At 40.3% G+C, this 12,901-nt stretch overlaps 1 protein-coding gene across 5 annotated transcripts in view; it reads right to left on the reverse strand.

Annotated features, from left to right (window-relative positions):
* Window positions 1-12,901, reverse strand: part of LOC107378276 (BAR/IMD domain-containing adapter protein 2) — a 131,777-nt gene that overhangs the window by 41,930 nt on the left and 76,946 nt on the right. For all 5 annotated transcript variants that reach the window (XM_070551323.1, XM_070551325.1, XM_070551322.1 and 2 more), the window contains exons 4-5: window positions 3,206-3,267; window positions 1,542-1,613 (exon numbers count right to left, since the gene is read on the reverse strand). In XM_070551323.1, coding sequence (XP_070407424.1) covers window positions 1,542-1,613; window positions 3,206-3,267 — 134 coding nt within the window. The remainder of the gene's footprint in view (window positions 1-1,541; window positions 1,614-3,205; window positions 3,268-12,901) is intronic.

Raw genomic sequence — 12,901 nt, forward strand, 5'->3', positions numbered from 1 at the left:
CAGCATTGACTGTCTGGACACTTTTAAAAAACAGCTGAAGACCCTTTTATTTAAAGATGCTTTTATTAAATCTTTTGTTCTCTTATTTTTAATCTTTCATCTGTTTATACAATTTTATAATTTTATGACCTTATTTTTTGTAATGTTAATCAATTTCTGTTTTGAGATCATTATGTTTTATTTTGTTTTGATCTATGTGAAGCACTTTGTGATTCTATGTCTGTGATATGTGCCATATAAATTAAATTCACTTACTCACTCAATGAAACCCACAATGGTTGTGTCATCCTCTAGTAGAGAGCCGATTCACCAATTAACAATGCATCGCGATGTGACACGTGCCACTTCAAAATGTCCAAACAATCATAAAACAACTTGTCTGTCAGTTTTAGTCAATGAGCGTGAAATTTACTCGTCCGGATTAAAGGAAAGTTGAGTAAAACCAAAATGAAATACTCCAGCAACAGTACCACTTTGTGACAGCACCTTACGTGTTTCCATTCTGGGTTAGATGAAGAAAAGATGCTGGTTGTTTAAAAATTAAATCAATTATCAATGAAATAAGATAAATATTAAAACATAACATGACATGTTGGGCCATGGTTTGTTAAATTGTTTGAACCCAGTGGTCTCATTCGAAATGTGCCAAAGCCCTGTTGTTGAAAACACTAAAACCATAAAGAATCCTAAACTTGTTGGATGTTTATTTTACATTTGCTAATAACACCAGCAGGAGGCATTGGGCTGAATTAGGATTTAATGACCGCTACCACCCCTTCACTAACCAGCTAACCAACCTCTCCGGTACCAGTCCTTTGGAGACATTTTTTTAATAATCTCATGTCTGAGGGGAAGATTAATAAAACATTTAACTCAAAAGGTAGGCAAACATTTCCTCCCAATTTTCATAAAGTTGAATTTAACATAAATTCAAGTCATCCAGATTAATGAAACAGAATAAAATTTAGCAAGAACTTCTACAGGCTGACACTGCCTTCAAAAATTGTGGTGAGTGATATCTGTAGAGATTTCAGTCTGGCAAGATAATCTTCCACATTCTTTAAAAGTGGGATGTAGTTCTGCTTTGATAAATCTGCCAGCCTGGGAGAGAAATTAATGCCCAAGTATTGGGCCATTCCCATCTGTACCGGGTCGGCCCGGGCCGGGTAGCCCCAGTCGGCCCCAGCCTGGCCCGGTTGATTCCACACATCCTTGTCTTAAGCCCATGTGGGCTGATTCTACCCACCAATCAGAGGCTTGCTCTAATGGAAGGTGTGAATTTGCTGTCAGCAGTGGGTGTGTTGGCCCTGGTCGGCCTGAAGCAGACCGCCTCAAGAAGAGGGCTGAGAATGAGCCTTGGTTGGCCCGGAAAAATACCAGGCCACCCAGATATGTAAACAACCTACGCTACCCGGCCCGGGCCGGCCCGGTACAGATGGGAATGGCCCATATGTTATTTTACAATGCCTTTTGGAAACACAGTCAGATGAACCTTTCTGAGCCTGCCTTAAAGGAATAAAAGGAATGATGTGGATACTCACAGTCAAATATCGAGCATCCAAATCCACCTTCTTCTCCAGCTCTGAGAGGAGTTCATTGTGAAAGGATTTTAGCTAGGAGAGAAAAACAGGAGAAAATGTGACATATTAATGAATTGAATATCGAATCAACCTTATTTTCTTTCCATACACTGAGAATTTTATTAAAGTACCCACATGCCAGTCTTATTTGAGATCATTTTCAGACCAGGTCCAATACCAATACAATGCTTTGTTTAGATACGTTTCAAACTGAGAAATTTTAACTTTTGTGGGTTTAATCTGTGACAATAGTAGCAACATCTGAAATCCACCCCTAATTATAAGAAGTGCTGTGAAAAACGCATAACTGCTCACTCATATGATTTTTTTCTGTATCCCAATCTCAGGATATACAGGTGCTGGTCATAAAGTTAGAATATGATGACAAAGTTGATTTATTTCAGTTTGTCAAAAAAGTGAAACTTGTATATTAGATTAATTCATTACACACAGACTGATATATCAAATGTTTGTTTCTTTAATTTTGATCATTTTAACTGACAACTAATGAAAATCCAAAATTCAGTATCTCTGAATATTAGAATATTGTTAAAAGGTTCAATATTGAAAACCCCTGGTGTCACACGCTAACCAGTTCATTAACTCCAAACACCTGCAAGAGCCTTTAAATGGTCTTTCAGTCTAGTTTTGTAGGCTACACAACCATGGGGAAGACTGCTGACCTGGCAGTCGTCCAAAAGACGACCAATGACACCAAACAGTCATGGCTAAAGGGGCTGACTGTTCACAGAGCTATGTGTCTGTGCACATTTATAGAGGCGATGGTACAAGTAATAGGGATAACCGCACCCTGGAGAGGACCGTGAAACAAAACTCATTCAGAAATGTGGAGGAGCTTCACAAAAAGTGGACTGCAGCTGGAGTCAGTGCTTCAAGAACCACCACTCACAGACGTACACAAGATATGGTTTCAGCTGCTGCAATTCCTTGTGATTGATTATATCTAGAATGGGGCAGTAACCAAAGGAAATGCATCTTTAAAATATTTGGTTGGGATTGGATCTAAAATGCAAGTTGAAGATATAGATGAAGCTAATATTTTTGATAATTCTGAAAGCTCAACTGGATCAAAATGGTTCAAGCACAGATGAGGTTCTACAGTTACCTCTGATGCCACCTCACTTACTGAGAAAGAAAGAAATCGCATTAGGGAGGATGCTGATGATTTTCTAATAGAACTAATTTGTGTGTAATGAATGTTAAAGTTTCACTTTATGAATGGAATCACCGAAATAAATCAACTTTATCATGATGACACAGACACGGACACACACACACACACACACACACGGATTGTTGCAAAGTTGGCAACCCTGCAGATGTATGATAAACCAATGAACTTTTTCTAAAGCAGGGCTTCTTTGTAGTTTATGATGAAATATGTCTGAGTGCTTTCTTCAACATTAGATGCTTCATTAGATAAAATATATATTAGCAAAATATCATTAATTGTTTGTACAGAAGAAGTATTATGATTGAATAAACCAATCTAGTAACATTACTGAGCAGAAACATAATACAATTAAAGTGAATATGGTTTCAATAACTCATTGTACTTTAATCTTCTAGTTCACATACATAATATTTGAGTTTAGAATACCAACCATCTCCTCTAACTGCACTTGGATCTGTCTGTGGACCTCAGCCATCTGGAACAGCACATCCCCTTCACACAAGAGAAACACAGAGGAAACATGAATACTCTACAGCACAAGCAGTGGTTCAACCAACAAAACACGAGACAAGTGACTTGCAACTGGGACGACAAAGAACATAATGGAGGTTTGTTAGGTGGTAACAAATAATGACACGAAAATAAGGTTTCAAAAGGCAGAACAAGCATGATCAAATTAAGATAAAACATTAAATCAACTGCTTGACTGACAACATATCTAAAAAAAAAGTCCAAGTCTATAATGGAAAAAAGGAAATAAAAAAATAAGATATGATAAACAGGGTTCATGCAGCTAGTATTATGGTTTCATATACCTACAGGCTGCCTCTTCTGAATTTGCAATTCATTGTCAAGAAAAGAACCACAGAAAGCACATTGAGCAAAGGACACATACAAAGAGAGACCTGGTGGAAAGACAGCGAGTGATCCAAATGTACAGATTTATGACACACAGACATTTCTCTGACTTGGCTTTTGTTGGACACATTCTCCACATTCAGCTTTCAGGAAGAAATAACCAGCTTAATTACCAATTTTATCACTTAAATGAAGAAAGATAACATACACTTATTTTGGTGTCTACGTGAGACATCTTCGTTTCCTTTGAGCCATTCATTAGATGTCAGATTTGTTTCCCATCATCATCATTCAGTGTCCTTATATCAAAGCTGGTCTACCAAGAGCACATCTAAGCCAATGTTAAAACGCTTTGTCAGTTACAAGTTGTGCTAAAGGGGTTTCAAGACTAACTTTAAATTTGCACCGAAGGGTTTGGAGTGATTTCTGTCTCAGACGGTGAGCAGAATGAAGCTGATTACGACGTAGAAATTGAGACAGAACCAACCATAAACAATACAAGAAAAAAATGCAACATGTAAATAGTATACCATACATAAACACAGTTGGAAAAAGAGAATAGGTAAAATTCACATTCTTTATTAAAATGTCAGTGTTTTGTAGCAGCAAAAAAACAATGACATTTACTACAAAAAGTTTGCTCCCTTACAGAGGTGTTCCATTTTCTTTTCTGTGTCACATTTTAAAGTTTCACATCAGCACACACGTAGAAAGGATTTAGCATGGGCATAATGGAAATGTGGTACGTGTGGGACGAGTACCCCGCACTTCCCATGTCAGTGCCCTCTGCCCCCCATTCTTTTTTTAGCGTTCAAGGTGCAAAAATGTATATTCCAGAGACTATAAACACACCTTAAGCGTACACACTAACGTGAGAATGACAGGTGCTGCTGAGCAGGGACAGAGCAGCCAGCTAAAGGCTAAACACTGCAGGTTTCTCCAAACTCAAGAGCAGAGCTTCTGGTCGGTCGGTCGGTCGGTCGGTCGGTCGGTCGGTCGGTCGGTCGGTCGGTGTGTGTGTGTGTGTGTGTGTGTGTGTGTGTGTGTGTGTGTGTGTGTGTGTGTGTGTGATCTTTTTTAAAATAGTTCCAGCCCAAACCAGGAAAATTGATAGGTGTGACCCTGAAATTGTGGATGAACCGTCAGTGAAGGCTTTCACATCACAACTTCACCTCTCCTGGTTCCGACTCCACTGTGTGTGACTTCTTGCCTTCGGCACAAGCGAGTCACTTTGAGGCCGTGGAGCGTTCGGACTTGGGAGTGTTTGCTGTCACGCTTCAGGTAAGTGTGAACAACCACACACAAAAAATCGGATTTGCTCAAAACATCGTAACTAAGGATTAGGACCTGTAGTGTGAACGAGGCCCAAGCTGAGTCATGCTGTTGCATGCAGACAGCGTTAGTGCGTTGATGGCTAGCAATGGCTAACATTAATGTTTTTCCTCATTACATCCCCTGCTAAATAGTTAATGCTGGGAATAAACTTAATTATCTTTCACTGCAGCTTCCCTCATGTTTGAAAGAAATATTTATTCCAACAATAGACAGCAGAATCAGTGAGGGCCCATGGCATCAAATTGGCTTTAATTTCACCATTACTCATCCTAAATCTTTTTCAAAATTTGTTTTTTCCCAGTTTCTTTTATCTTTATTACCGCAAAAGACAGAGTGGAGTATAGGAGATATAAGAATGAGGCCAGCAGCTGGGACGAAGACACAAGGTCTTCACGGGTAAGGAGAGATTAGAACTTCCTGAGAAAGAGACTTCAATTGCTGGGAGAAACCAGGCAGGCATCAGGCTAGTGTTTTTCGGATCTTCCTGAATTATTTTATTACATTTTCAGAAATTGTGCCTTATTTTTATTGTTGGGACAGAAACCAGGCTGCAGCACTCACAGTATGATGCCTGCTGCTTGCTAATATTCAGAATTTCTTTTTTGTTCTTTTAATTGTAATAATAGTATTGATGGATAGTTAAATACTGTCTTTGAATCGCTATTAATATTGCTAATAACTAAGCCGACGATTAAAGGGTTCCCTTTCAGTCGATTCACTCGGTACAACAAAGGTACTAAGGGACATTGTGTGGCCTGGCTGAAGACACATCTAATCACGCCCGTAAAGGCAAATGTGTGTGACGCAGGTCGTGGCCCGGCTCTTGACATACAAGCCCCCAGCGTCACTGGCATTTCTCAGTTCTTACGCTCTTCACCTCTTTGATAACAAGTACAAAGAAACTATTGCTAGCTATGCTATTGAAAAGTTTGCTTAACTGCTTGCTGGTGCTGACTCTGCTGCCTTCTGGTCAGCGTTCGCCCACAGAGCGCTTCTTTTTCATGGCTTTTTTAGCTTTCTGCCTCCGTGCTCTTTCGGTTCCGCCTCTCTGCTGTGTATCTCGCTATGAGCTCCGTGTTGGACTCTGCTAGGCGAAGGTCTGCGGGTTTGCGACAGGACCTCATGCTGTAAAGCCTTTCTGCGTCGTAACGTCTGTTGTAAAGTACTCCACAATGTGCCCCCCCCCCCCCCCCCCCCCCAGGGAACAGTGATTATATGCATAACATTCTTTACCACAAGGGAAAGGTCATATAAAATGTGAGAGACTAAATAATTAATCAATAGATCTTCAAAAGAGTTGTGCCTTACTACACAGATGATGGTTTTGTCCCTGAATTTTGGTTTTTATGTATCATATCACCAGAATCTTGGGTACAAATTTACCACTTTGCCTCAAACATGCTAGAACAACCCTTTATTAGGGCTGAATTCTAACAATTTAGCAAAAGGTTGGAAGAAATAAGATTATCTTTGTCAGATATTTAAATTTGTTTGATTAAATGAAAAATTTAGAATATACAAAAAAAAACACACGTTATAAATAGTCAAATACCTTTCACACCTACGTTCCTGCTTTTAACTCGTTCACTGCCATTGATGACTAAAGTCGTCATTTGCATTTTTTTACTGCGTGGGCGTCAGAACGAGCCCCCGCACAATGAGAACAAACATCTCAGCTCTAAAGCCGTTCTTCTTCCGCATACGTCACACGTCACGTGATCAGGAAGCAGAAAATCCATGTGTTAGGAAATCGTTTTGGGCCGCTGCTGTAAAAAAAAAAGTGAGGTGCGAACCGGAAAAGCTTCTGCCGATCACAACTCAAAAACGTATTATGAAAGAACGGATAACGCTCGAAACGCGCAGATTCTTCCTGGTGTAAGAGGCGAGTCTCAGCTTTGTTTTGGTTGTTTTGGCATCGACATCATCCTAGCGCGTAACGTTCTGTGACTTAAAAACACAGTAAAAACGGTGAGAAACGCTGGCAGCGAAGGGCTTTACCGATCAGGAAATGGCTGGTAGCGAATGAGTTAAAAGGTTAAGGAGTAATCGTGTGCGTTTGTATTCAAAAACGCTTATCCTCATATATTTTATGGCTCTCACACAGTTTCTCAATCACAACCCTTTAGTTGTCTTGTTAAGACCATTTAAAAAACCTGTATTGTGCTCTTGGTTGTGTGATTGGTCAGAAATATTTGAATGTCATATTGACTAGTTTGTTTGAGGCTTGCCAAATAACTACTTGGCAGGATTTTTGCAAATATGTTACCTGGCGATGTTGAAATGTTCAAACTACAAATGAAGATTTTCAGATTCACGAACAGTGCATCTTAATAGCAGGAAAAAAGTACTCATTGGGTACATTTTGATATTCAGTACCATTACCACTAGTGGAACAAACCAGAGCCGGGCCGACGCAGATGACCGGACCCTTTAAAGGTCATGATAACATGATTTTAGCTATGGCGTGCTGTGTTTGGTAACTGGGCCTTTAGTGCCAGTTTGCTGACTTAACATGATGTTAGAACGGTGGCGGACTGGCCAGCTGTGATTTCTGGAGAATCACAGAATGGTCTAGGGCCGGTGTTGGCCCCACTGCCACCCCTACCCCTTGTGTCAGAGATCACCCAGGCTGCGGAAACGTCCAGCCTCCTACACAGTTAGGACCGGTACGGCAACTTCTAATTTTGAGTTTTTCTGGTCATTTATTAGTCAAGATTTTCGAGATTTCTGATAATATATCTGTATGTCCTCATACATCGGCCATCCACATCCCGATACGCTGGACTCGCGCTCCATGAGGGGCCACATTTCATGCACAAGGCGCCTCACGGGTCCATCACCTTCAGTTCAGGCACAGGAGAGGAAAACAGAAGTGATCCAACACCGTGCTTGTTGCTGACTGATGGCAACAGCAGCTGACCAACCAGTGGTTATATGCGCCGACAGACAGGTGAAGCAGATAGATGGCACCCAAAAAGAAACTTCATGGGCAAGCACAAAAAAGAAAATGTCAAAACAAGAGGAGTGTGCTTCATTTGAAAGTGGGCAAAAACAAAAAATAAACAAACTTTGTGGTGGTAAACATCTCAGCTGCTGCAGATCACAACACAGAGGAGAGGATGATTCTGTCTAGATGTGGACTCACTAGTCAAGTAAAAAGAGAGATACGTTTGTTGAAATACTTTCTTCGGGAGTTTTCGTTATTTTTTTACACGCATTTATCATCATGCAGCAGCTGATTGTTTATGGAGCGCACCGAGAGAGGAGGGGGTTGAGGAAGCGAGTGACAGGATGCTGAGTAACTTAGAGATTACGCATGGATGTTTGTTCCATTTAGTTCGTATTTAAATATTATAACGGGTATTTTGTGTATTGAGAGGGAACACCATTGTGACAATAAGAAACCCCATTAAGACAGTTTCAAACCTCTTCATTACAGCTGCAACTGCTCCCCCACCGGCTGCAGTTCATGATCAGCAGCTAAAACATGTATTTATTATTTTGGTTTTATGTGTAAATAAAATGAATAACACTCATTATTATTTATATTTAAAGATGAAAATCATCCTCCTCTCTGCAGGAAGACCTCAATAACTTTGTCATAAAGCTGTTCAGTTCCATCAGTAAGCCCTTTCTATGGCCATGGAGGTCAAAGCTGCGTCGACTCTGGCTGAGACAAACTAGTGACGGGGTTGGGCGGCCTCTCGTAATGGTGGCCAGTTTCTCTGGAAAAAGCCCATCTTTAAAACTGAACTGAAGTAATCCCTGAGACCAAATCAAGTTCTTCTTCTCCGTTAGCCACCTAGTTTGCTGTTGACAAGTGATGATGATGATTTTGGAGGACGGCTGGTGATGACTTTTACTCATAACACACTTTGAGACTGTTTTGAAGATCCACTTGTAAATAAGCAGGTCATAAAGCTACATGTGAGAGTAAAAATAAAGCCAGTCATGCAGCACAATATTTTATTCAATATTTTAAACCTACTACATCACTAAAGTCAGTCGGTCTTGTAAAGCAACCATGACTCAACCCTGACTGGGGCAGCCTACACTGAACAAAAATATAAACGACAGTTTTTGCTCCATTTCTCATGAGCTTTACTCAAACATCTGTCTAAGGCGCACCTGTACATTATTCATGCTGTCTAATCAGCCCCTTGATATGCCACACCTGTGAGGTGGGATGGATCATCTTAGTAAAGGGAAAGTGCTCACTGACACACATGTAGACAGATTTCAGAACAGTATTTGAGTGTCATGGGTGTTTTGTGTATGGAGACACATTTTCAGATGTTTGAGTTCAGCTCATGAAAAATGAGAGCAAAAACAAAAGTGTTGCGTTTATATTTTTGTTCAGTGTACAAAAACCCCTAAATAAATCTGCATAAGAGTAATTATTAAGAGCGGAGCTCATTCTCCTCTGAACACAAGTTTTGGAAGTACTTGTCTTATCCAGTATCCATCGTTTGTGTTGGAGTCGCCAGTCTCTCTGCCTGCCTTGTTGCAGGGGCGGCCCCCCCTCCCAAGCCTGGGCCGCGGGCCTGCTGATCCCCCCCGAAGCTCCGTCCCTGACCATTACTCGTCTTAGTGGGCTCAGCTCCCCATCCTCAAACGTACCCAAGCCTCTTGCCTGTGTCACAGCTTGCTCGCTGATGGTACGTCTCAGAGGAGCAAAGAAGCAGGCCAAAACATCCTGCCATTGCCAGCAGGCCTGTTAAGCAGCTTACACATCCCTGCTCACAACCATTAAAGCTTAGAAACCATGCTATTCTGTTGGCTAGTTCAACTAGCTGGATCAATTAACTAATAGGTATCCATCACTGAGCTGGAGTAAAAAGCTCACCAATGCATATGTTATGAGAGCTATCAATTGGGTTGGTGTTTAAAAGAAGCTAAATAGGTGAAAGCTGACTAAATGTGTAAGAGATATCCACTTGTCATTGGCAGTTTCATTACTGCACATTGTACACTGCCAAAGCATGATTTAAAAAAATAAATCACACTTTGCTAATGCACATGGTTACCATGGTGATTTAAATATCACAGCACACAACAGAAACAGAAAATTGGGCTGGAATCAACAAGAGTATTTAACCATCTGTTAATTCAATCAAAAAAAACTAAAGAGACATTATGCCACCAATGTTGTTTTCCTTGGAAATATCTGGCAGACACAATCAACCTGTGACACTAAGAGCTGTCAGCACAATATCTGCATAGTACAAGTGGCACGGCAGGTTGAAGAACAAAGGCAAAAGTCTCCCTTCATTCACCCCTCCTGGATAGGAGCACACTCACAAGAACGGGCACTAGCAAACAAACCCAGGCCATGTATCAATATTTCCCAACTCACTGAAATCTCGCCTGTTTCCCTGGCAGACTGAAAACAATAGTGTCTTTGTTGGAAGGTGAGCTGAGGCTGATCTGCACTTGCAGCTCAGCAAAAAGCATCTACGTGCCTGCTAGCTGAAAACACCGAGTCAGAGAGGGGTGCATGGCTGCTGGAGTTGTGTGTGCATTTTAACAGAGTCTCTGCTGAAGTATAATGACATCAGCATGTGTACAGTGAATATATCGACTGCTTGTGTAACAGCAGCCATGCTACACCCACACAGGTTGAGCGAATGAAAAAAAGAGGCAGAAAAGCAGAATGTGGGATACTGAATAGGAAAAAGGTGGAAGTTTGTAATGCTGAACAGAGAGAATGACATAGAAGGGCTGCAGTGAAAGAATGGAGGTGGATGGAGAGACACTGAATCACCAGTGAAGGTCAAACCAGATTCACTAGTCGTTGCCATGGAAGCAGTATAATACTAGGGTCGTTGCTTTGGGAGAAGCTGCAAGACTAGGAGTGGTGACTGCAAAATGTAGAAAAATACCATTTTTATTTTTTCACTATCAGATATCATTACATCAGTATACAGGAGAGAACAGGTGACCTGTGTGTTTCCCCATGGGTATGCACAGCTTAAGAGAACTGTTAATACCTGCCTGTCACATGACGTCTCAATAGAAACAAAGTGGCAAAGTATGAGATGTGTGAGACACATGTAATAGCTGAGATTCTGGTTGACCGTGCATGTGTATGCGTGCCTGCGTGTGTGCATGTGTGTGTGTGCGCGTGCGTGCACATGTGGGCAAGCATGTGCATGCGAGTTGGGTACACAAGTGTGAGTACACTTTCTGAAAAATACAATATCTAAAAGTGGTTAATCAAGCCAGGGAAACTCATTCACTTTTTCCTCTCAAACACACACTCACGTGCACATATCCAGCTACGAGTTTCCTTGACTGGATGATGAATTCTGTTTGAACCCTTTACCCACTCTCCTCTCACAGGAGAAAACTACTGATGCATATACAACACACAGCTAAAATTGGAAGCTCAGCCATCACAGCTGTTCATATAAAACTTTCTAGCAATGGTGTCACACATTTAGGCCGTAATGAAGGCTTAACAAGACAAGTGAGAAGTTGCCAAAGAAAAGTAGGCCAGAGTGCAGCTACAAGTAATCGCAACATTAATTCTAGCATGATCTAAGCAAATGAAGTAAAATATTCAAAGCATTCAAGGTATAAGTGCAGTCTCTTCTAGTCTTCTAGTGGTATTTATACTTTGGCCAAGAAGTTGCACAAACTGATTACATTTTCTTAACACTGCTTGACCCCAAATCACCAGTAGAGTAGTTTTTCTTTTATTTGAAATCTTGTTACCACAACCAAAATAATAGGTCCAATGTTGTAACACAGAGTTAAGGAGTTATCTATCGATGTGGGATCTCTTCAGGGACCAGAAGGGTCCATTCTTTTATTCATTGTAATAGACATTGACCACATAATAGAAGAATTTTCAAAATAAAAGAGGCAAATTTGATTCACAGGCAAAAAACAGTGCCAGGCATGGAGACCCAGAAAAAAAGAGCAGCAGAGAGAATCCCTACAGAACACACACAACAATTTAAATGCTCTATTTTATATCTTCTAATTCTTTTAAAATGAAAACTCATCTAGGGACCTGCATTTCAATAAAAATAAATTAGAGCCTCCAAACAATGGGAAATCAAAAATGTTCATGTCTAAATGTGCATGTTTTAGAGGAAATTCTGAGACTGCTTTTGTAACACATTGATCAAACTCACATTCTTTCACCTTCTGCTTTTGAAAAAAAAAATTCTATTAAAAAAGCCAATTTCATAATTTCTATATTTTAGTTCTATTATTTTCTGCAAAATATTTCCTCTCTTCAGGTCTTTGAATTTATTCATTTCCAAGCAGCATTTTAGTTGATATTCTGCTCATCTCACACGGACACACACTGGCTAAATAAACAGAAAGTAAATAAATAAATTTTAAAAAATTATTAGTCCAAACTTTTTAAACAGTTTAACAATAAAGGGCTGAAAACATAATACTGGCAAGATAGCTAAGAAAAAAGGTTGCTGTAGCTATAGATATTTCATATTAATAGACCCCCTTTTGATCGCTCAGGCACAGGAAATCTTAAGGAAGAAGTAAACAGAAGAGTAGGAATAACATGAGGAATGGAAAAAATAGCATTTACCTCCTTTGTCCAATGTTCTGTACACCCTGCTCTGCAAATCTCGAGTTTTTGTTTTGAAGGTTTCCCAGAACAGATGTAAAGAAGAAGGCTCCCTGCAGCTGATTTATTAAGGGACCTGCTGCTGCAACCAGCATGAATTAAATTCATTTTCCCTCATTAATGTACACACAGAACCACATACTGACAGAAAAACACAGAATTTTTGAAACGTATGCAGATTTATGAAAAAAGAAAAACTGAAATATGACATGGTTGTAAGTATTCAGACCCTTTGCTCAGTATTTAGTAGAAGCACCCTTTTGAGCTAACACAGCCACAAGTCTTCTTGGTAAAGATGCAACAAGTTTCTTTCACCTGGAATAGATCCTC

Source organism: Nothobranchius furzeri, chromosome 5 (genome assembly GCF_043380555.1).
Source record: "Nothobranchius furzeri strain GRZ-AD chromosome 5, NfurGRZ-RIMD1, whole genome shotgun sequence".
Lineage (NCBI taxonomy): Eukaryota > Metazoa > Chordata > Actinopteri > Cyprinodontiformes > Nothobranchiidae > Nothobranchius > Nothobranchius furzeri.